Genomic DNA, 23154 nt, shown 5'->3' on the forward strand with positions numbered 1-23154 from the left:
ATGGTAGGTAGGTAGGTAAGATGACAAGAGTGCCCCAGGTACACTACAAGTAGCACTTACGTGCCGTTTTGATACCATAATACGTATACATACATATATATAAACAGTAACGGAAACACTACGTAAACATTCGAAATACTGTACAGCTGATTTGCTATTTAAACTCGAATCACGTGTCGCCATATACCACGGACCTGATTATTGTACTTATATACACATACTCAAGAAGTCTCCTTTCTCTCCCATACAGCTTCGAAGCCTTAGGACGTCTAAGCAGTTTTTGTTTTTTTGCTGTTTATGGAATAGTAATTCTTTAAGCATAGCTTGAGACAGTGCCATTCACAATTCACATGTGTTTATTGCCAAAAAGAAACCTAATTCTCTAATTCATACATATGTACATATGTCACGCAGAAAAAATTGAAGCTCCCAATCGATAACTCCCAGATCAAAGTATTACACATTGTGGACATAGTTTTCGAAACTCTTCCAAACTACGTGCATAATTACTATAATTAACGGAACAATCACAATAGATATATGTAGTTATCGAACAACCCTATCCATTTAAAATTCAAATAATCAGAAATCAATCACGGCATGCTCCTGCAGAAGAGTTTAATCGCCCGATTAAAATGATGTACGCGCCCTAACTGTGTTCCTTTATTTCCTAACTTCCCTACTTTATTTACGAAGTGTGTAAATGTGTCTTAACATCTTACAAATTTTGTTTTTTACTTGTCCCTGTTTATTCTGCGCTTTTAGCATTTCATTTTGAAAATGGCATCATCAAGCAAGTCAGATCGCTGTGCGTATGCAAATATCGCGTTAAAGTGGCAACTGAGTTGTCAAACTTCGAAATGACAGCTGATGTTAAGACAGTAATGGCAAGAACTCAATAATATAATAATAATAATTAAAGAAATAAGACATTTCTGCTTAAACGGTGCTTTTTTACCATAATCTGTGAAAGGTGGCGATTTGGAGTTAATTTTCCCTCTTTCCCTATTCCAAGTAAACAAACAACACATCCCAAAATCAAGCATACGAGTGAGCCTGCACAAGACCTTATTTTTACATGAAAATATTGTACACTTTGTTTGAATTAATAGCTATTAATTTTATTCCAAATTGTTGAGGTTTTCATTATAAAAAATCGGGCTACTCGCTGTAGCATGAACAAATGTGTTTAAACTAGCAAAAAGGTAGTCCAATTAGTTGAAATTCAAATATTTTAAATAGTACTTTCGATAAAAACTTGTATTCGTTAATGGCAGGCTTAGACTTACCGCGAAATCAGCCGTAACCTCAGATTCATCTGGTAGACTCTCGATTATTGCCATACAACAGTAATGATGAGTGCTCCCTTCCTGCATCCGTTGATTTTTTTTAATACAATTCCAAATATCCTTTTTTAAAATATGAAGACAGTTCATAATTAACACTTTAAGCGTTATGTTTTATTTTGAAAATAGCACCGGTGTACTTAATTATTGACGTGATAACGTCTTATAATTCGATTTAACAGGCTGCACGCACGAAAAAATGTGTCGTTACCTTGCTCATTTAATAATAATTAAAGAAATAAGACATTTCTGCTTAAACGGTGCTTTTTTACCATAATCTGTGAAAGGTGGCGATTTGGAGTTAATTTTCCCTCTTTCCCTATTCCAAGTAAACAAACAACACATCCCAAAATCAAGCATACGAGTGAGCCTGCACAAGACCTTATTTTTACATGAAAATATTGTACACTTTGTTTGAATTAATAGCTATTAATTTTATTCCAAATTGTTGAGGTTTTCATTATAAAAAATCGGGCTACTCGCTGTAGCATGAACAAATGTGTTTAAACTAGCAAAAAGGTAGTCCAATTAGTTGAAATTCAAATATTTTAAATAGTACTTTCGATAAAAACTTGTATTCGTTAATGGCAGGCTTAGACTTACCGCGAAATCAGCCGTAACCTCAGATTCATCTGGTAGACTCTCGATTATTGCCATACAACAGTAATGATGAGTGCTCCCTTCCTGCATCCGTTGATTTTTTTTAATACAATTCCAAATATCCTTTTTTAAAATATGAAGACAGTTCATAATTAACACTTTAAGCGTTATGTTTTATTTTGAAAATAGCACCGGTGTACTTAATTATTGACGTGATAACGTCTTATAATTCGATTTAACAGGCTGCACGCACGAAAAAATGTGTCGTTACCTTGCTCATTAGTGTTACCTTGCTCATTTGTCGTTACCTTGAATGAACTGCAAGCGAAAGCGCGGAACGAACGACAAAGCAAACGAACGGCAACGTTCGACATCTTGCTCTCTCCTACTTAAGTGAGCGTATATGTGTATGTATATGCGCATATGTACATATATAAATTCACATACTTGTATTTGCATATGCCTTCTTATTGATTATTATTAATTTGATTTACTTGAAGAATTTAAAATAAAACTAAGTTTGTTAATAATACCTGTTGTTTTAATGTTGTTATTATTTTTTGACGTGATAACGTCTTATAATTCTATATTATGTAGCCGGCTGCACGCACCAAAAAATGCGTCGTTACCTTGCTTGAACAGCATGTTATGTTATGTTATGATATGTTATGTTATGTTATGTTATGTTATGATATGTTATGTTATGTTATGTTATGTTATGTTATGTTATGTTATGTTATGTTATGTTATGTTATGTTATGTTATGTTATGATATGTTATGTTATGTTATGATATGTTATGTTATGTTATGTTATGTTATGGTATGTTATGTTATGTTATGTTATATTAATATATGTTATGTTAATGTTAACTCATTCTCTATATCCATACAAAATATCTATCAAACAAATAAAATTAAAACTTTCTTTTGAAAAATGCAACCATTCAATCAGTATTTTCTTATGACGTTATCACGTTAAACTATCGTCAGTAAACCGACTTTACAGACAAGCTCTTTTTTTTAGGCAATGATAATGAATTTCCGTGTCCGATCTTCAAAATATTAAAAGGAAGTTAGTTGAATGATTTAATTAAGATTATTTCATTACGTAGGTAATGTATCTAAAATGTTAAATATTTGAATAAATAACAAAGTGAATTTATAACTTTTAATCCCGAGCATACTCGACATGAACGCTTAAAGGATTAAGTGCAAATTAACAAACTACGTTACCGGCATGACCCGGTTTTATTTTCGCCCAAGGACCGTCACTAAAGCAGCAAGCAGCAAAACATTGACTAGGAATAATATAGTTGTCAAAAAAAGCCCTGAGCTGAGATCACCGGACTCCAAAACGAACGATTACATAAAAATTATTAAATTTCATAGAAAATCGTATAAAAAAATCGGAAAACTGTCATACAAATTTATGTAGACATTTCGCAATAAAAATGCATTATTATATTAAGAAATATATTCAAAATATTTTTTGTCCATTTTTCACATCAAAGATATTATTTTGTATTTTTGTCAATATTCTATTGTTTTTAATGTTACCATAAAAATTCTAATTTGGCATAGCAACCCTGCCCATACGCTCAAGCAAAAATACCAAGCACTAACGCCATCACACACCCAGGCGCATTCATTAAAGGTGCTGGCACTAGGCCAACAACACTGTTCTGTACGTTTGATTGTCAAAGCAAACTATTGAGAAACTAGAAAACAAATAATGAACTCGCATTGTTTCATTCTGAGCTGACAGCCAAGAAAAAAAAACAACTCAGCTGATTTACCAACACCAGATTCGCCTTGTCACACACCTAGGTTCCTGTCACAAGAATAGGAAGCATGTTTTTACCTGGAATTTTGTACAATGTTCGAATTTAATTTTGTTAATATATAAGTATTTTATGGTATGCCTATTTTGAACACCGTCTTTACTTTTATTTTATTTACATATTTATATTTGTACATTATCTCATCTAATTGCTTTCACATTTTTTTTTTTTTTTCAGACTATTTGAGGTGTGTCAAGTTCTTGAGCGCGAAGATCAGCTGATGGTCCTTTTAGTTTTTGAACACTTGGAACAAGATCTTTCAGATTTGATCGACAGGCTACCAAAATCCGGCATGCCACCAGTAACAATACAGGTACACTATGTCCCTAGAATAGATGATATCCTTAACAGATTATATGTACGAGTAATTTAAAACAAGCTGACCTTAAATGACCATAATTCTAGTTAAAAATTAAAATTAAATATTATTAATTACAATAAATAAAATTAAAATTAAAATTAATTAAAAAAAGAGACTCAATTTACAATTCTCATATTTTAATATAATCACCATTAATTTAATTCGTACTCATCAAAAATTAAATAAATATATATGTATATATCTTTATATTTTTTTTGTTTTTGTTATAAAAATATAGTTCACACCACAACCAGAATCCTTTAATTGCACGGACTCAAACTTTGTACAAAACTTTTCAAAATTTCAACAGAATTCTCAACTTTTAACGAGAATTTTTCTGGGGCTTCAGTTTTATTGCCCATTGAATTTTAGTACAACAAAGTAAGTGCAAGTTTCGAGAGATTGCAAAATACCATTGATTTTTGACAATCTACTTTCCTTGAGGCTTAACTCCTTTCTTCAATACAAAGTGCATCAAAATTTCTAACTTTTTATGCAGATTTTTTATAAAAATTCCATTTAAGCAATTTTATATCCCATTCAATATTACATATAATTGGCGCGTACACCTGTTTTTGTGTGTTTGGCCGAGCTCCTCCTCCTATTTCCACAAATGGAGGAACCTACAGTTTTAAGCCGACTCTGAACGGCAGATATTTTTATGATAAGCTTTTTCATGGCAGAATTACACTCGGCAGAAATACATTACTGCCGAGGGGCGACCGCTATTAGAAAAATGTTTTTATTAATTTTGGTTTCACTGAGATTCGAACCAACGTTCTCTCTGTGAATTCCGAATGGTAATCACGCACCAACCCATTCGACTACGGCGGTATTAGTATAATAAAATATTCGAATAAAAGTTGAAAATTTTGATGACATTTTTTTTAAATTTGTTAAATTTTTGGGAATTTTATAAAAAGTTTCCAGCTTTAAGTCATATAGTTTTAACTCTTTAAAATTGATTACAGACATAGAAAACTTGAAAAGTGTTAGAAATAGTATTATACTTTTTCAAAAAAAAAAAAAAAAAAAAAGTAATGTTCACGTTTGGCCATCATTGCTTTAAGGGGACAGATACCTGTAAACGGCCATATTTTCCCTGATTTTCATTAAAATTATTTAAAATGAAAAAGTCAATATATTTTTTTATATATATTTGAATTCAAAAAACCAATATTTTTTTTGTTTATTAATGTCAAAATTTCTATATGAATACCCAATAAATGGGAAAAAATCGCGGAATAAAATGCTTAAAAAAATGAGTTTTGGGACGAATTTTCCTACTATTTTTGCTTCGACAACAGTATTTTTTCGAAAACTTGAAGCACAGGGAAAGAAATATCATAAAAACGGTGTGTGCAAAATTTCAGGGAGATCGGTCAATAACTTTTCGAGTTATCGTGTACGCCAATTCCAACTATATAGTTTTGAGAAAAACACGTCTAAAGTTTGAATGCAACGTAACTATACCTCTCCCAGCGCTTGAACGCAAATAATAGAGTCGGCACGTTTGACGATCTATAATATAAGAAATACTTAAATTTACGTTCTAAAAATTCATATTCTTAAAGGATTATATTAAAATTTTACGAAAAAACAAAAAAAAAAATTTCGAAATTTTACAGGTATCTGTCCCCTTAAATTGCCCCAAGACGAAATAATACATTTTTTTTTTTCAAGTAGTCTATTTCTAAGAAAGAACTATAGCATATTTACCTACAATTAAAGAGAAGTGCTCGAAAGCAAAGTTAATGAAATTATTAATTATACCTTAAACCGTTTCTCTTTTTTGCAATCTAGCGCTTATCTCGGGAGCTATTAACGGGAGTAGATTTTCTACATTCGCATCGAATCATTCACCGTGACTTAAAACCGCAAAATTTGCTGATCTCATCCCAAGGTCATTTAAAGATTGCGGATTTCGGATTAGCTAAAACATACGATTTCGAAATGAAACTAACCTCCGTAGTGGTGACACTTTGGTATCGCGCGCCTGAAGTGCTACTGGCGCAATCGTACAATAGTTCAGTTGACATTTGGAGTGTTGCTTGTATTATAGCTGAGATGTTTGCGCGCAAAGCACTCTTCCCGGGCACATCAGAAGCCAATCAACTGGATCGTGTTTTTGAGTAAGTATTATAGGGTGGGCCACGTAAAATTTGCTTTTAGAATCGGCTATAAAAAAAAACGAATCAATATTTTTTCAAACTTTTTTTTTATTTTGAAGATTGAACATTGTCATTTATGAATGACAAATAATATCGTTCAAATGACTGCCACGACTGGCTTTACAGTAGGCCATTCGATCAACCCAATTTTAAAGCACATTTTCGATTGTTTGGGCTCCAATTTCATGAATGGCAACTTCGATTCGTGTTTTAAAGCATTAATCGTCTCTGGATGGTTCGCATAGCATTTGTCCTTAACGGCTCCCCACAAAAAATAGTCCAACGGGCTTAAATCACAGCTTCGAGGCGGTCAATTGATATCGGAATTTCGGCTGATTATTCGTTATTCAAAAACGGTAGCCAAAAGTTCGAGTGTAACTTTGGCAGTGTGACAAGTTGCACCGTCCTGTTGAAACCAAATGTCGTCCAAGTCATTCTCTTCAATTTTTGGAAACAAAAACTCGTTGAGCATGTCACGGTAACACTCGCCATTTACTGTAACCGCAGAAGAAGAAGAAGACTCACCACTTTGGAAATAGGTTTTCAATATTTCCCAATTTTGTTCAAGCGTATAGCGTCCCATTTCGTAAATGTCAAACCTATAAGTAAATTATGAACACATTTGACGTGTCATTTGTGTTACCATTCTCAAAAAAATAGGTGGTTCAAAAAGCAAACGCTATATGGCCCACCCTGTATTATGTAAATGCTCTAGATTTTAGTAGTAATTGAAAAAAATGCAGACTGTCGTCAATTAGAAATTTTTATATATATTCGTATTTTTTGTTGTTAACTGCGATTTCGGTAACTAGGCACTATTTCATTACAAATCTCTTTAACTAGTCCTAAATTTAAGCTTTTATAATTAACTCGTTGCAGACTAACCGGGCGTCCCACAGCACAGCAATGGCCACAATCAATATCACTTTCAAGAGAGCATTTTCCTTCGCGACTCCCAAAACAACCTAAAGAGCTGTGCCCTAACTTATGTGAATATGCCAATGATCTTTTAAGTGTAAGTCGAAATTTGAGATTATTCTGAGAATTTATTTTTCACATTTATTTTCTTTTTCAGCAAATGCTTTCCTTTGACTTCAGGTCACGCCCGTCAGCTTTGGCTTGCTTAGAGCACGAGTACTTCCAACAAGAGCCTATTTAACATTCGCTCCCATTACTATTCGTACTGATTCAATATAAGATTTTTGCTAATTTGTTAAACTTTTCACTAAGCCATTATATAGAATTTAATAATTAGTATTATGTTTATATTAATTATTGTGGTTCGAAGTTTATTTCCGCCATACCAATAATGCGGATGCCTACATATTTATATATAATATTTTTACATTTACCTATATGTTGCATAAGAATTTATGTATGTATGTACATATATGTATTGTATATATTTTGTTTATATAAAAAATTCAGTCTTGTTGAAAATGTGATGTGTCAAAACAAAGCATAAGTTCATATTACAAGCACAAGTCTACATACATACCTACACACGAGTATATAGCTTCAATTCGTACATACGGATATATAAACGTACATATATTCGTTTAATGTGTGAAATGTGTTTATGAAAATTGTTCAATATTTATTAGATATTCGGAAAGTCTAATTAAGAAATATTTAATAGGAGTTATTTATTTACTTATGAGGAAAATTAGTATGACAATGAAACTGTACAGTGCCGAAGAAAGTGTGAGTCAAAAATTTATTTCGCCTTAAGATTTGTTCTAAATACATATATACCATAATATTCTTGAAATTATAAACCAAAGTGTAAAAAACTTTACTTTGTTTGATTCATAATAAAATGTTTGAGTAATTCGAATGCGCTGAATCCAAAAAAATGATTTTTTTTTTTCAATAAAAAATATGTGTAATTTAAGCCGTTTTCCAAACGGATTAAAGTGAAAATTTTTTCTACTCTACATACACATGTACATATGTATGTATTCTAGCCATATAGAGGCTATCTTGAAAAATTGTGATTCTGAAGGCCGTGGATAGTAGAACCAGAGTATGTTAATGGAATTCTGTGGTAGAACTCGCCACAATAACTCGTCCTCATATCGCATATATCACAAGAAGCGCAACCAGATTTTTGAAATTAGCTGGATTTGAATTTTTAATCTTATTTTACAATCAAATGCCTTCAAAATCTGATCAACGTTTCACATTTCTAGACCTGTTAGATCCTCAGGAATTTAGTCGAAACAGCTCAAACCTACTGGTCTAGTGACATCAGTCAAAACAAGTGACAGACTAATCGCTATGGGTATGGTTTTGACACGGTGAAGAAAATACTGAAGGAGTGGCCAACATCAGACCGTTAACCGGATCTTTGCGATTTTAAAGGAATGAGCTGATTTGCTGACGTAACAGAGAATGTGGCAAGGGTTTGCTTACGACAAAAGTCAGGAAAAACTGAGATTGTGTTGGTAATAGAAGAAATCGACGTAGCCACTAACCAGCTACCAGGTTCTCGTTTGAACAACGACTGATTAAAAGAACGTAAGAAAACGTATGACAAAGATGATAAATTTCATAAACCGCAAGGATGATAGATTACCATCCGATAAAAAATTTTGAGAGTAACTTCCGCTGCCACGTTACTGGGTACTCGACAGCAGAATTTTGCCCGCTTATTTCATACGGATTCACGTAATTGTCCAATTAGTCGTTGTTCAGACGGCAACGAAGCAATATGAATGTTGAGTGTGTTGATTTTTTCGTATGTCACCAATACAATCTCGGGTTTTTCGTAAACAAACCTCTGTGATAGTGCCGGTTACGTCAGTCAATCAGCTGATTCCTTCGAAATCGCTGAGAGACGGTTAATGGTCTAAGGTTGGCCAAATATGAAATTTCAGCTATCTGACGCATGCTGTGTTATGTCATGTAAATATTTATGTTAACGTAAGTATTATTATATTATTTGTTTTATATTATACCCTGCGTTCAATAATCATAGCAGAGGGACTTACTGACAAGATTTTCATTTGATTTTAATTTTTTTTTTTCAAGATTTCATACCTTTACCCACAAATTAAAAAAAAAATAAAAACTGATTGACATTATTTAATTATGGAGGGCGTACTTTCACAAATAGTGAGTTAAGTGGAAGTCACCGCTAATATGAAGACTCCGATCCATGACAACGTACGGATACTAATAGCGTCTATTGCATGCTGTTGTTGTTGTTGTAGCAGCATAAACATTCCCCGTGCATATACGAGGAATGCTGCTGAAGTGACAGTCCTTGGCCGAATATAATTCCGGGTCGTTCCGGTTACGTAGAATCGACTGTCGTGGGAGCGTTGGGAACGTGTTGTAATGGCTCTTGGGAACTACTACTTTACATTGACTTTATTGAAATCTACCAGGCAGTTTTTAAGTTACAGTGATCACCAGTTCAAAAAACATAGTTTTTAGAAAAACACATTTAAAGTTTTGCTATCGATTTATGAACGCCCGAGCGCCCTTGTTAATTGTTGAATAACTCGAAAAGTATTTGTCGCATTCACTTCAAATTTTCACACAATATTTTTAAATTAGACTATATTTAAGAAAATGCAAAAACAAAAATCCAATTTTTTGAAAATTCTGACTACTCCTAACCTCTTAAAAGAATGTATGGAGTTTCTCATAATTACCGGCTACAATTGTGTTACTTTCTTCACCGTGTGAACATTTCATTATGCATCAATTGTGAATGAAAATTGTGAAGGAAAGAAGGTGCAACGCCGATTGTCAAAATATGTATATATATATATATATATGTTATACTTTGTTATCATATTTGTTAAGAGTGGAAGGAAAATTGCAAAGGAAATCAGTTGAGAAAAGCTAATAAGCTGTGCGTGAGAGAAAACCACAACGTGCCTTGCACGCTCAAGCAATTGCTATGGAAACAGAAAATAGTGAGATTGGAGCAGAATCTAGTGAGAAAAATGAGCAGGCGAAGGAAACTTTGTGCGCAGGAAACGGAAGGGTTTCGAGCGCCATAGTTGCTAGGTATGAAAGTATAAAATTTGATGTACTGCTGTCGACATTCCTGTGCTATACACGGCTAGTTTTATAGTTGATGGCTACTTCTGATAACGGCAGTCTGTAATTTATAGTCCGCGATAACATTAATGTACTATCGCCTAACCTTTGAATTGTCAGCATTACTCATAACTTTTGTACGTATATATAATGTTACTAGACCGAATGCTGCATCTGGCCACTGGCTATGTATGTTGCTTCCACTTGCCCTCGCCTCGAATCTTGTGCATAAGGATAGATGTACCGAGCAATTTTCAACACAAGCCATGCTCACCATTGCCGTGATTGGTATGAGTCTAGAGTTTCTGGGCTTCATTCTTTATAAGCATTGCAAGTCGAGTTTACTGCTGAAACTGTTAATAGCATTTGTGCCTGGGTTGATTACCGCCTTGCTGAATAAAATACTGTTGCGACAGTCATGGAGCTACGGATTATTCTGGGGATTTGTCACCACCTTCTGTTACCAAAACACTTACATGCGCGTCATGCGGCGCCTTCCTGGTTGTTTCAGCTATGGCGAGGCAACTGTGCTAGTACAAGGACTAATGCTGTTTCTTTTAAATGTAGTGTTAAAAATTCCTAACATTTTCTTTCTCACTCAAGTTAGGAGTGAATTTGAAGATCTGAATGTTATCATGATGGTTTGTAATTTTCAAATACATCAAATACCATCTATAATTAATTAAGCAATTTTTTCTTCAATTACAGTGTGCACTTTTCTATTTGTTGACTGTCTGCTGCTTGCTAGCTTCTGCCAACACTTTCCAAAAGCCCGTGTACTTTTATCCTCTAATGCTTTTATTGGTCATAGCTGTAACTTGCACTCCAATCACAAAACCAATTCCTATCATTACACTCTTGAAGTTCATATTAAGAGACGAAGTTAGAGTAAGTAAAGTAAATTATTTTTAAAAGTCACTTAACAAATATGTAGCATCTTTTTTTAATTGCAGCTGAAAATAATTTGTTTTTATTTCGCATTGGTGGTGTTGACAGTTTTAATCGTATGGTGGCAAACAGGAAGTGAAGGAAAAGCATCTACAAGACTTCGTAAAATATTTCATTTCCTAATAGTATTGGTGTATGTACCTGGGTTAACTTACCAATGCAGCTTTCTTTATATTGCATCTGGAGTGGCATTTGCAATTTTCACTGTATTGGAACTGATTCGCATTTGTAACGTATACCCTTTGGCGGACGCATTGGGGAGAGCCTTTGGATCATTTTCCGATGAGAAAGATGCCGGCATACTCGCCCTAACACCGTTTTGTCTACTCATAGGTTGTTCTTTGCCTATGTGGATAAGTCCATGTCCTTGTGGCTTAAATGTGTACACGAGCGAAAACCCTCGAATTCTCCCATTATTGGCGGGTGTCCTGACTATCGGATTCGGTGACACAGCTGCCAGTGTAGTCGGCTCAAAATTTGGGCGCATTAAATGGCGTAGTAAGTATATTATGCGCTCATCATATTTTGATATTTTGGTCATCTTATATTTTGTCATTGAGTTTTATTACAGACTCGAATAAATCGCTAGAAGGCACTTTAGCGTTTGTGCTGATCACAACACTGGCCATAGTGTGTTTTAATTACTTTGGCCTAATCACTATGTCGACGTCAAAATGGCTTACTGCAGGAATTGCGACAGTGACTACTGCTTTAGTAGAGGCCCACACAGATCAAATAGATAACTTAACTTTGCCTATCATTTTTTATATAATTGTGAATATAAGTTGAAACTATGATGAAAATCAAAAATTTACTCAGTTAATTCGACAGGCAATGGCAAATTTCCGATTGTTTTTCTGCCATGAAAAAGCTTTTCACAAAAAACAACTGTCGTTCGGAGTCGGCTTGAAACTGTAGGTCGCTCCATTTGTGGAACAACATCAAGAAGCAATAGGAGAAGGAGCTCGGCCAAACACCCAAAAAGGGTGTACGCGCCAATTATATATATTTAATTCAGCATTTTGACGTTCTTTTTTAAATTGAATCAGTTATATGTAGGTATTTAAAAATCCACTTTTATTACTTTTCAGAATAAGCAACTATTTCATCGACCGATGACATTTCAGCGCAATTAAGTTCTGGATTTTGAAGCAGTTTAAATTTTTACTTACCCAGAATTGACACAGATATACTCAAGATATATCCGGAAGGTGTTGGAAGCCCGCATTATGCTAACCATCTTATCACATACCTCTTTGAACCCACTCACCCACTTACTCCCTTTTCCGTATGACTCCTCCTTGTTTCCTAGGCCTACCGTTAAATGAGATAGGCGACTAGCGAAGATTTTATCGCACTTGAGAACAATAAAAACAACCGAGGTCAATACAAAATGACCACACTTATATTAACCCTTCGTCAGACACCTTTTTTTAAAACCTTCAGTTAGGCACCCGGGTGTGGCCTCTCTTTGTCCTGTTCGAGGACCCTTTTTAAATCGATAGAAAATTAAATTTTAGGAAGCTACCTGGAAGCTCAAGTCGTTGCCTATAACAGAAATATGTTAAATTCACATCCAAAGTTGAAAAACTCTGACCAGACCCGGTTGTTCAACGCAGGTTTAAGAATTACTTCATATTAGCGACACCAAAAATACCCCGAGTATCCAATTTTACGACCTCTATTTTAGTTTAATAATTTGGAATTCGGTCGTAATTAATGGACTTTAACGGATTAAACCAATTTTTTTTTTTCAAAACTTCGGTTTTTTTAACTTTTCTATATGGATTTTATAGTGTAAGATTCAGGCTTTAATTTGAGTATAGGTTAAAGTTTCTAGCACGACAGGCTTTGAGAAAAGTAGGAGTAAAAACAACTCAAATCACTTTTTATATATCGGGAACCAGTCTCGCATAAAAAATAACAATTTTGCAGTCCTGATTTAAATGAAAATTAAGAAATTAAAAAATTAACTTCTGATAAATACATGACTACCATTCGGAACTGCGTAGGTTCGAATCTCCGTGCATGAAACACCAAATAATAGAAACAGTTTTTTCTAATATCGGTCGCCTCTCGACAGGCAATGGCAAACTTCTGAGAGTATTTTTGTCATAAAAAAGCTCCTCATAAAAACCCGTCTCGCATTCGGAGGCGGTATTAAACCGTAGGGCTCTCCATTTGTGCAACGACTTCAAGACGCATACACCCGCATTTTCCTCAGCATTTAAATATATTACAATACATATATTTCGTCCTCGCAAAAAATAAAGCCTTTCGATTCGAGGTATCAAAATTTTATGCTAAAACGTTTACATTGCCTATTGTCCATAGCGGTGAAATCCATAGTTAAAATAACCCGAAATTGTTGCAATAGTTAAACCAAATATTAATATTTTCAGTATTTATTAAAATTATAAAGAATAATGCGGCTTTGAGTTATTATAAACATTTAATATTGGTAATACAATCTTCATAATGTTAAACAAAATATAAAAAATTAAAATCTTATACCTAATGTATAGTTTTTTCTCTTTTTATGTCATTATTATTATTTTAATTAAGAGGAAAACATTAGATATATATAATTATATGTATGTGTGTGTGGTATATGTATATGTCTTAAGTACAAAATACAAACTGGAAATCCATATTCAAGCAGACGATTACGAACTTTTGTTATATGTACTTTATTTTGTTATATTTTATTTTAGCGCCTGTTTGTCTGCTTCAAAAGCACAACAATGAAATATACTGAACGAATATAAACATATACTTCGCAATCGTTTTATTGTTTGTGTTCACTTTTGCAACTAATACACGTAAATAGGCACTATTCAGAAGACTGACAGGTGTACAATGGAAGAGAGTTCGAAATGGAAAATGAAGAGTTACAGATTTGAATAAACCAATCGTTGCATACTTTCGACAATAGGGGCCTGGCTACATACGATGCGCAACACAAAATGCCCACAAATTTTACAGCTTAATAGATATACATAATTGCTGGACGGGAGGAAGAGAAATATTATTTTGAGAGACAGGTAAATTATGTTAATGGCACATTGCAGAACGTAACAGCAAAATAGTTTTCGATAATGCGATTTAGGTTAAGACTTGAAGGCACGCAAGTACAAAAAAGTATTTGAAAAAATATTGTTAAGTGTAGTTAAGTTAAAGACCGTTTTACAGAAATCCTAAAGTTTACCAAATGGATGTGTGGAGCCCAAAAATTCACTTTGCAGGTTTTCATGTCAACTCGAGCAATTTTACACTTATATGTATGTATACATTTCAAGAGTGGTGATAAAGTATATATGTATGTATGTATAAGCTGTAATGTATAGGTAGTTGCGTTTAGAATGATTCTTTGCAGTTAATTGTGTCTAATTATCTAAAATGTATACTTGCAGATGTATGAAATGAAATTACAAAAAAGAAAAAAAATTAATTTTTTAAGTAAAAAAAAATTAATTTTTTAAGTAAAAAAAAATTAAATTAAAAAAATTTAAAAGAAAAGGTATAAAAGCGGAAAGTAAAAAAAACAGAAATGGAATAAAAAGCAAATCAAAAATAAAATATTTATGTATGTATATAAAAAGTACAAAACAAAAAGTTTTCTAAATTGATTCTTCTGTTGTATCTAGTGAAAAGGTCAAATCACAATTGAAAATTTTAGAATCTCAAAAACAACCACGCTATGGAAATTTGAAATAGACAAGCAAACTGCCAGAATTGAAAGAATTTGTGTAGCTTTTTAAGTAAAAAATCAAACAAATTGAAATATATAATTTCAGCATTATTTGTCTGTTTGTATTTATTATGGATGGATGTACTTGTATCAAATCATTTTAATTTTTTTCTCTAGATCACTCTTGGACCAAAAATTCTCTCGCATATTGAATTTTCAATGGCATGAGATAAATTTAAAAGAGGGGTTGTAGACGTATTAATCAGAGAATTGCCAAAGTTATGACTATTTTTCCCCATATTTTTCATTGCTAGACAAATATTTCTGGGTTTTGACACTTCCGCACCACCATTCGACTTCTTATGAGCAAATTGTTATAAAGTCTCGAAGACCGATTTTACTGATAAAAAATTTTAATAAAACTATATATTTATATATGTATATATAATAACTACGTTCATAATTAGATGCGTATACATAGTTATGTATGTATGTATGTATGTATGTCTATAAATGTGCAATACCCTCTTCTTTTACCTCTTCGAAATGGTGTGACACATTTTTTATAAATGTCCGAAAAACATTAATTTTTTATATTATTGTCGCGAAATCTGATTTTCGAACTAGAAAAAAATTTAGTAGTTATTCACTAAAAATCTGTGTTTTTTATAAAATTTCTGTAATGCCATTTGCCATCATTTGTTGTTTTTCCTCAAAAATACAGACCCCTCGTGCATATTACGTTAAGAAATTTCAAATTTCGCTGGTTTTATCTCTACAACTCAAACAGCCAAGAGGCGGCTACATAAAATAAATTCGATTTATTTTGGCTGTATGCCTCTCCCGAAACGTAAAAAAATAACGAATTATAAATTGCAAAGAAAATAAGTATTTATAATTGACGTATGTATGTATGTAGGTGATGTGTGTGGTGCAATGTATTATTTTGAGTGGATGTGGCATACTTGCTCGCATGCAAAAGTTTATAGGAACAAAATGATGAATGAAGAATACCACTTATATACTGGTCCATGTAATACACTTAAGGTTTTGATTCTCTGACCAAATTAAGTGAAACACTAAAATCTTATTAAATGAGAAAGCATTAAAGTACAATGCAAAAAAAATTAATAATAATCAGACGATACGCAAAGAAATACCATGTGAAATATTTTGATTATTTATTCTGCTCACTCTGTTCCTAAAATAATAGTTACATTTGACCAATTGAAGTACTCGGAAAAATCGCAATGCTTATAACGAATGCACACCGTGCCGTGTACAGAGGTCATTACGTGCCAATAAATATTATATTTCCCGTGTTACCATATTTTTATAACTTTATTTTTCTCTTAATCGTATAAATGCAATTTCCCGTAAATACTCAAATACTCGTTTGTAGGCTCATCAGCTCCATCATCAATTTCGTAGTGTATAATTTTTTATGAATTTATGTTTCGGTGTGGCTCGTGGCTTGGCTTGCATTGTTTTTATGTGAATGGTTATGTATGATCGCTAATTGTACGTACATATATGCTTAAAAGGAAATGTATAAAAGTCACGTTGACGTATAAAAAGTGTACAAATGCGTCTAATCGGTAATCGATTTGATATTTTCGATGTGTTTATGCATATTTTTGAATTTATGTAAGGGTGAAGTGCTCTTTTTCGATAAGTTCCATATTTAAGTTGCTGCTAACGAACGATTGTCGGCGAAAAAATGGAGTGTTTGATTTTGTAAGAAATGACAGAAATTGAAATATGTTTCGTATATTCATTCCATTAAAAATTTCATTTTAATTAATGCGTTAATTGCCCGAATCTTCACCGTCTAAGGATTCATCTTGCACCGAGGAACTATCATCGCCCCGTTTTGACGATGATGGCGTGCCAGTTAATCTACTCGAACTCAATACTAAACCCCCACCAGTTCGCCTGCAATGAAAGGAGAGCAAGTGTATTAAAAACCAACGCATACATGTATACATATTATTATTATTATTTTTTTTTTTAATGTTTAAATGATGAAATGTTAATATTGAAAATTGTTCATGCAAAATTTAAAAATGTACGCAAACGAATTTCTAAGCTTTCGGTAAACGAAATTAGGGTATATTATCGATGGGCGGTTCCTTTTCACTGTTCCATATGACATGCAATGAGATCAAAATACTATTCAAGGTGTGTTGTCAATTAAAAATCTGCATGCTTATGCTTAATTCCATTCAAGCAAAATAATAACAAAACCGAAAAAATTATTGGGTGGGCAACAAGTAATGACTACAACAAATTCGTTTTGAAAGTAACTGTTATATCATAATGTTCTGTTTACCTATATGGGTTTTGCAACAAACCTAAAAACCACCACAGCGAAAAAATTAAGACTTGGGACTTGTTTATCTTGGATCGCATGATCTTACTGTAATAGTAGTCCAAACGTACAATCTACATGTGGTGAACTTTTCTTATATTTACTTAGTGAACGAAGTGTAAAAATCATTTCATAATTTTTAAAGGAACTGTTACATAAATGGGTTTCAAGCAATATTTTCAAAGTCGAAGGGAAACTATTTTAGATAAAGGGAGGAATACATTTCAATTTTTTTTTTTTAAGTTTATTCGTGATATCAGTGGGCGGAGACAATTATGTAAAACACGTGCGTGAACTCAGAAAGACACAAGAAATTACGACGCTCTTACATTTTAAACTTTTTCCAGTTTAAATACTTTAACCGCCGCTTTACAAGCCTTCACAATTCATAATCAGTGAAGCATCCTTCTTGGGCGAATAGGCCTTAGCCTTTTCAGTTTCTGCCACTTGCATTGATCTAAAGTTTTAGTGTTTAAATAATTTTTATAATTTATTCAAAACAAATTATGCAAAATCAAACATGATGAAAACTCCTAGATCAACAATAATTATTAGACGCGAAACAGTGGCGTAAGCGAAATTTTGGTTTCTCATTCTTTGGTTTCTTTGTTCCTCGTAAACTTACCTCAACTTGGTTTTCAAAGAGTTGATCTCACGATTCATTGCTTCTTGGCTTTCAATCATGTCTTCACACTCGCGTTGGTATTTACGTTTCTGCGTTTTTTCTTTCTGCAACTCTTCTTCGGTTTCATCCAAGTTTCGTTTAAGTAATTTCATACGGCTATTAAGCTATAAAAAGTAAAGGAACCAAGTTAGCTGTTTTTTTTTGTTTAAGTTTCATATTTATGGAATTATACCTTATCGATTTGCTCCTTGTATTGATCGGCATGACGACGTTCGTCTTCGATATTCATTGTAAGTTCCTTTACTTTCTTATCCATTTTGCGGTTAGCTTTTTGCTGCAGGAGACGTTCCTTGCCCTCATTTTCTAACTGTTCCTCAAGGTTGGTTATCTTCGCTTCCAGGGTTGCAATTGTAGCCTTTACTTTAGTGCGCTGCGCCGTTTCAATCTCGGTAAGCTTGGCTTTAAGTTCTTTGTTTTGTCGCTCGAGTAACGCACGTGTATTTTCGTTCTTTTGGGAATTCGATTTCTCATTGGCCAACTCTGTCGAAAGTTGTTCTATTGATAGTTGCGCTTTGCGACTGCGATCTAATAGCACTTCTGAATTAGATTGTTCTTCCTCTAACTCTTCTTCCAATGTGGCAATTCGCGCCTCTAAGCGACGCTTCTCATCAATCATGAGGGAACCCTTGCTGGCATTGTTGGCAATTTCCTCTGCGAGCTCATCACGTTCCGTTTCCGCAGAACGACGAGCTCTTTCAGAACTAGCTAAATCTTCAGTCAACTGCATTACTTCAGCTTCTAGGGCCTTCACCTTGCGTTCAGCTTCTTTGCTTGCGGCTTGCAATTCTTCCTTTGCAGCTTTAGCTTCTTCAGCATCACGAAGAGCATCTTTAACTTGGGTTTGCAGTTTTTTGGCATGTTTCAAAGCGTCCTCTTTCACTTTGTTATGCATTTCCATAGTTGTTTCGATCTCTTTCAGATCACCCTCGAGCTTCTTCTTCGCTGCCACAGCCGCGGTGCGTTGTTTTCGCTCCTCATCCAACTCGGCCTCCAAGTCACGTAGCTGTTTAACAAGACCACGACGCTTCTCTTCGGCCTGTTCATCTTTCGCTTGCAAATCACGTTCGAATTGTGAGCGCAACGCCTGCATATTCACCTCCAGACGGAGTTTGGCATCTTCCGTCAATTGCAAATCGTCTTCCAATTCTTCGTTTTGGGCCTTCAATTCCGCCAACTGCGACTCCAGTGCACGCTTAGCCTTTTCCAACTCGTGCACATTCTTATCGGCAGTGCCTTGTGTATTGGCCAAATCATCAAGCTCATTTTGCAGCACTTTTCTTTTATTCTCAAGATCCTCGATTTTATCGTAAGCTTCATCTAATTCACGGGTTAGTGAAAGCACCTTGGTCTCTTTTTCACGCGCTTCTCGCTCCGCAGTGTCGCGCTCCTGAGCTATCTGCTCCGATATGGCCTTTTCCTCAGCAAGAATTTTATCGAAATTCTTTTGCTTTTTCTCCAACTCAAGCACCTATGCACAAAAAATAATAAACTAATTAACCATATAAAAACATTTAGCCATACGGACATACCTTCGTACGCTGTGCTTCTAACTCAATAGTTGTGTCCTCAAGCTCCGATTGTATTTTCTTTTTACTCTTATCCAAACGATCATTTTGCGCAATCAACTCTTTTACTTGCCTCTCCAGAGCTTCAATTTCTTTGTTCAGACGCTTCTTGCCCTCTTCTAGTTCTTTAGCGAGATCTGCATCCTCCTCGGCCTTCTTTTTAATATCCTGCATTTGTGCTGTTACCTCAGCTAACTTTCGTTCATAGTTCCGTTTCGCTTCTTCATCTTCTTCCAGCTGTTCTTGCAACGCCTCCTTTTCAGATTCGAGCTGTCTCAGCTTTGAGCTCAGTGATAACTTCTGTCGAGTCTCTTCTTCGAGTAGCTGTTGCGCTTCTGTCAATTGGGACTCCATATTACTAGCGGATTTCACAGCAGCTGATGCTTTCAATTCGGCCTCTTCCAACTGATTCGTTATGTTTTCTGTCTCCTGCTGCAGTTTTGTACATTTCTCTTGGAGTTCTGACCGTGCACGCTCGATTTCAGCTAGTTTCACCTACAAAGTCGATAATTAATATAGCTAATTTATAATGTAACTGTATACACTTGTATACCTATGAATATATGCATGTATGTATGTGCGTATTTACCCATAAAGAATAATATGCAATATTACTGAGCACCAAGTTTGTGTACTTTTATAAAGTACCAGATGCTACCTGCGTTGAGTGTTTCCATTTTAGCATAACACAATCGGAACTAATAAATTCCTTCTAACTAAAATTTTCTTATAACTCAAAGCAACAGAAATTCAATACTTCTTCTGTGGTCTATGTGTCTATGTGTACCTGTTTTCTTGCTAGTTCACTGGAGTAAACACGTTTCCAGATTTATCTTAATGTATGCACATAAATGATCAGTACGAGTATAACTTTAGATAAGTAGGTAAATTTTAATTGATTTGGCTGGCACCTATGTACGTTCAGAATAGTAATTAATTAGAAATTGTCCTTTCATTTTTTTTTTTTGCTCTACATCCACAAAGGCTAGAATCCATTTATTATGGACCCAAATTTCAATAATAAAACCCCCGAAAATCCTTTGTTATAAGTTAATTAATTAATCCAGGCTTTCATTCTGTGGTGCTTTAAATATTTGAATTTGGAAGCAGGTAGTGCCCGCTTTTTCAAGCATTCACACAGTTTAATTTAATGTTTCTTATAATTTTTTAAAAATACCTATAAAAGACCACAATTTATTGCTCCTAAAGTGAAAACTGTCAAGGCTCCGATTTATATTGGATTAAATTTTAGCATTAAAAAAAGCAGGCTTTAGGTCTCGTAAAGCAATTTTTATTATTTTCAGGAAGCGATCATTAACAATCTTCAATTGTTCATAGTTGATTTCCGGCTTCCGTGTGCTCGATCTTAGTTGTACGACCAGTATACTTCAACCTTCTTGCAGTAAATATTTTTTGGGAGAAAAAAAACAATCCATTATTTTATCAGTGGATGGCTGTAGTGTCGATATCTCGTAAAGTATCGATCAAACAATTTAAAGTTCATGGTTGTTGTCAAGGTGAGATTTCACACTAAACAGATTCTTTTGCTGTTTTGTTTGTTCCATTCAGTTGTGAGTTACAGGGTGTTAGCAATGCAAGTCAACAAAGGGAAATTTCGGTACGTTTTACAAAGGCGAAAATGCAAGAAAGGCCGCTGAAGTTGTGAATGGTGTTATGGTGCCGTTACTGTATCAGCTGATTACGTGCAATCTTGGTTTCGTCGAAACCGTTGAGGCATTTTTGATATTGAAAAAAAGAAAAAAAAATGTCGATAAAATCACAGAAATAATCGACCATTAAACAGTATTAAACTATTTGAGAAAAAAATTTTACCCAAAAATAATGGATTTCTTTTTTCCCCAAACTAATATTTTATGCAGTTAAAATCAGGAGATGATAAATGTGAAAAAGTTAAATCGGCGCATGAAATACAACTTTCAAATCGCAGTCAGCATTTCGAAAATCGGAAAGCATATTAAATCTTCGAAGAATTACTGTTTACATAGTCAGTTGCAGACTGCAGTTAGTTTGCAGTTGTTTGTAATCGTTACTATTTTTATGAGCATAACAGAATCTGCGTACAGGTAAATAGTTCATAAACCGCAGAAACTAAATTTTCCATAAAGCTACATACACACATACGTGTGTATATTAAATATCGCGTGTTACATTTACATACATACGTGCATATCGCTCATTTCCTTCAATAGTGACATAATTCAAAAATAACTTTAAGATAGATATACTTAAATGACCATAAGCTCTTATTTGTTGTGCAAAAAATTCATGGCGATATCTATTAACAGCATCTCATTAGATGAAAATTCCCCTTTACTTTTACTTTACATAGTAAATTGGAAACTTTGAAGCTGTGGAAAAATAATTCAAAAGGTGTGGCCAACATCAGAGCGTTAATCGGAATTTGAAGAAACCAGCTGATTTGCTGACGTAACAAGGAATGTAACGGTGGTTTGTTTACAACAAAACTGAGATTGTGTTGGTGATATAAGAAAAAGTCAACGCAAGTCATTTTACTTCGTTTCCGTCTGAACAACGACTGATTGGACGACTGCAAGGGTACGTATGAAATGAGCAAACAGAATTCTGTTGCTGGCAGTCCAAGTTACTCTGACAGATGGCCAAACCTTGTAATCTATCATCCTTGGTTTTCCTCGATATTTATGTTTTTGGAGTTATGCCACTATTACAGTTAATGAACGACATGTATACATTTATTTGTTGCAAGCTCGTTATAATTCATGACATTGTATCGGAGATTTCAATAGGAAGATAAAAACTTTGTATTTATGTAAGTGAAACGCAGAATAACTAAGAAATCGGTCTGAAATTTATTCCGGGTGTATTACATCATAAACCTTTATAATGGGTATATCTCAACCTTATTAAAATGTGGACCTTAATTCGTTCGCAGTTCTTTCAACTGCCCTAAGGTGCATCCATACATTGAAACCGACTCGTTTCGTAACAGTTACAATAAATGTTACGCAAGTGTTTACATATAAAATACAAAACCGTCGAAAAACTGTGAACTATTGTAAATTTATCACAGCTAGCAGATGAGGAAATGCACACTTTTATAAATATAATGCCAATATACAAGTACATACCTGCAGCTCTGCAATTTGTGATTCTGCCTGCTTTCGGCGACGATCGTTCTCCTGTCTTGAACTGTTGACGCTGCGCAATTCCGTAGCCAAATCTGCATTTTCCGCCTCCAAGGCACCCTTCGCTTTCTCAAGCACAGTTTTTGCTTTCCGTAGATTCTCCAGTTGATCATTGATAACATTCAATTCCTGAGAATGTTTGTGTCGCATTTCAGCCAATAGCGATTCATGATTCACTGCCTCTTCTTCCAACGATTTCTTTAGAGTTGCCAACTCTTGTTCACGCTTTGAACGGAGTTCCTGTTGGGCTATAAATGGCGTAGAAAAACACGACATTTAAATCGAATTCGAAAAATTCAATAAAAAATATATGTATGTATATGTATGTATGTA

At 34.1% G+C, this 23154-nt stretch overlaps 3 protein-coding genes across 10 annotated transcripts in view; 2 read left to right on the top strand and 1 right to left on the bottom strand.

Annotated features, from left to right (window-relative positions):
* Positions 1-8157, top strand: part of LOC129245337 (cyclin-dependent kinase 4) — a 31798-nt gene extending 23641 nt beyond the window's left edge. For all 6 annotated transcript variants that reach the window (XM_054883430.1, XM_054883431.1, XM_054883432.1 and 3 more), the window contains exons 4-7: positions 3966-4101; positions 5953-6281; positions 7200-7335; positions 7396-8157. In XM_054883430.1, coding sequence (XP_054739405.1) covers positions 3966-4101; positions 5953-6281; positions 7200-7335; positions 7396-7479 — 685 coding nt within the window. In that variant the 3' untranslated portion in view covers positions 7480-8157. The remainder of the gene's footprint in view (positions 1-3965; positions 4102-5952; positions 6282-7199; positions 7336-7395) is intronic.
* A 1978-nt stretch (positions 8158-10135) lies between these two features.
* LOC129245242 (dolichol kinase) lies at positions 10136-13782 on the top strand. Of its 2 annotated transcripts, XM_054883287.1 has the most exons (6): positions 10136-10343; positions 10537-11017; positions 11085-11264; positions 11330-11822; positions 11896-12098; positions 12156-13782. In XM_054883287.1, the coding sequence occupies exons 1-6, from the start codon at positions 10234-10236 to the stop codon at positions 12240-12242; spliced, it is 1554 nt and encodes a 517-aa protein (XP_054739262.1). In that variant the 5' UTR covers positions 10136-10233; the 3' UTR covers positions 12243-13782. The 2 variants fall into 2 exon arrangements, with proteins under 2 accessions (XP_054739262.1, XP_054739263.1); XM_054883288.1 differs by having other exon boundaries at positions 11896-13782.
* A 2390-nt stretch (positions 13783-16172) lies between these two features.
* LOC129245243 (myosin heavy chain, non-muscle) overlaps positions 16173-23154 on the bottom strand; it is a 47641-nt gene continuing 40659 nt past the window's right edge. For both annotated transcript variants that reach the window (XM_054883289.1, XM_054883290.1), the window contains 5 exons: positions 22765-23069; positions 19601-20131; positions 18244-19539; positions 18012-18175; positions 16173-16950 (listed from right to left, as the gene is read on the bottom strand). In XM_054883289.1, the coding sequence (XP_054739264.1) occupies positions 16824-16950; positions 18012-18175; positions 18244-19539; positions 19601-20131; positions 22765-23069 (2423 nt within the window). In that variant the 3' untranslated portion in view covers positions 16173-16823. The remainder of the gene's footprint in view (positions 16951-18011; positions 18176-18243; positions 19540-19600; positions 20132-22764; positions 23070-23154) is intronic.

This window comes from Anastrepha obliqua, chromosome 4 (genome assembly GCF_027943255.1).
Source record: "Anastrepha obliqua isolate idAnaObli1 chromosome 4, idAnaObli1_1.0, whole genome shotgun sequence".
NCBI lineage: Eukaryota > Metazoa > Arthropoda > Insecta > Diptera > Tephritidae > Anastrepha > Anastrepha obliqua.

Coding starts and splice junctions, on each gene's coding strand:
- LOC129245242 (XM_054883287.1), top strand. CDS start 10,234: ATGGAAACAGAAAATAGTGAGATTGGAGCAGAATCTAGTGAGAAAAAT. Junction 11,018..11,084: donor ATCTGAATGTTATCATGATG/GTTTGTAATTTT, acceptor CTTCAATTACAG/TGTGCACTTTTCTATTTGTT. Junction 11,823..11,895: donor TGGGCGCATTAAATGGCGTA/GTAAGTATATTA, acceptor GTTTTATTACAG/ACTCGAATAAATCGCTAGAA.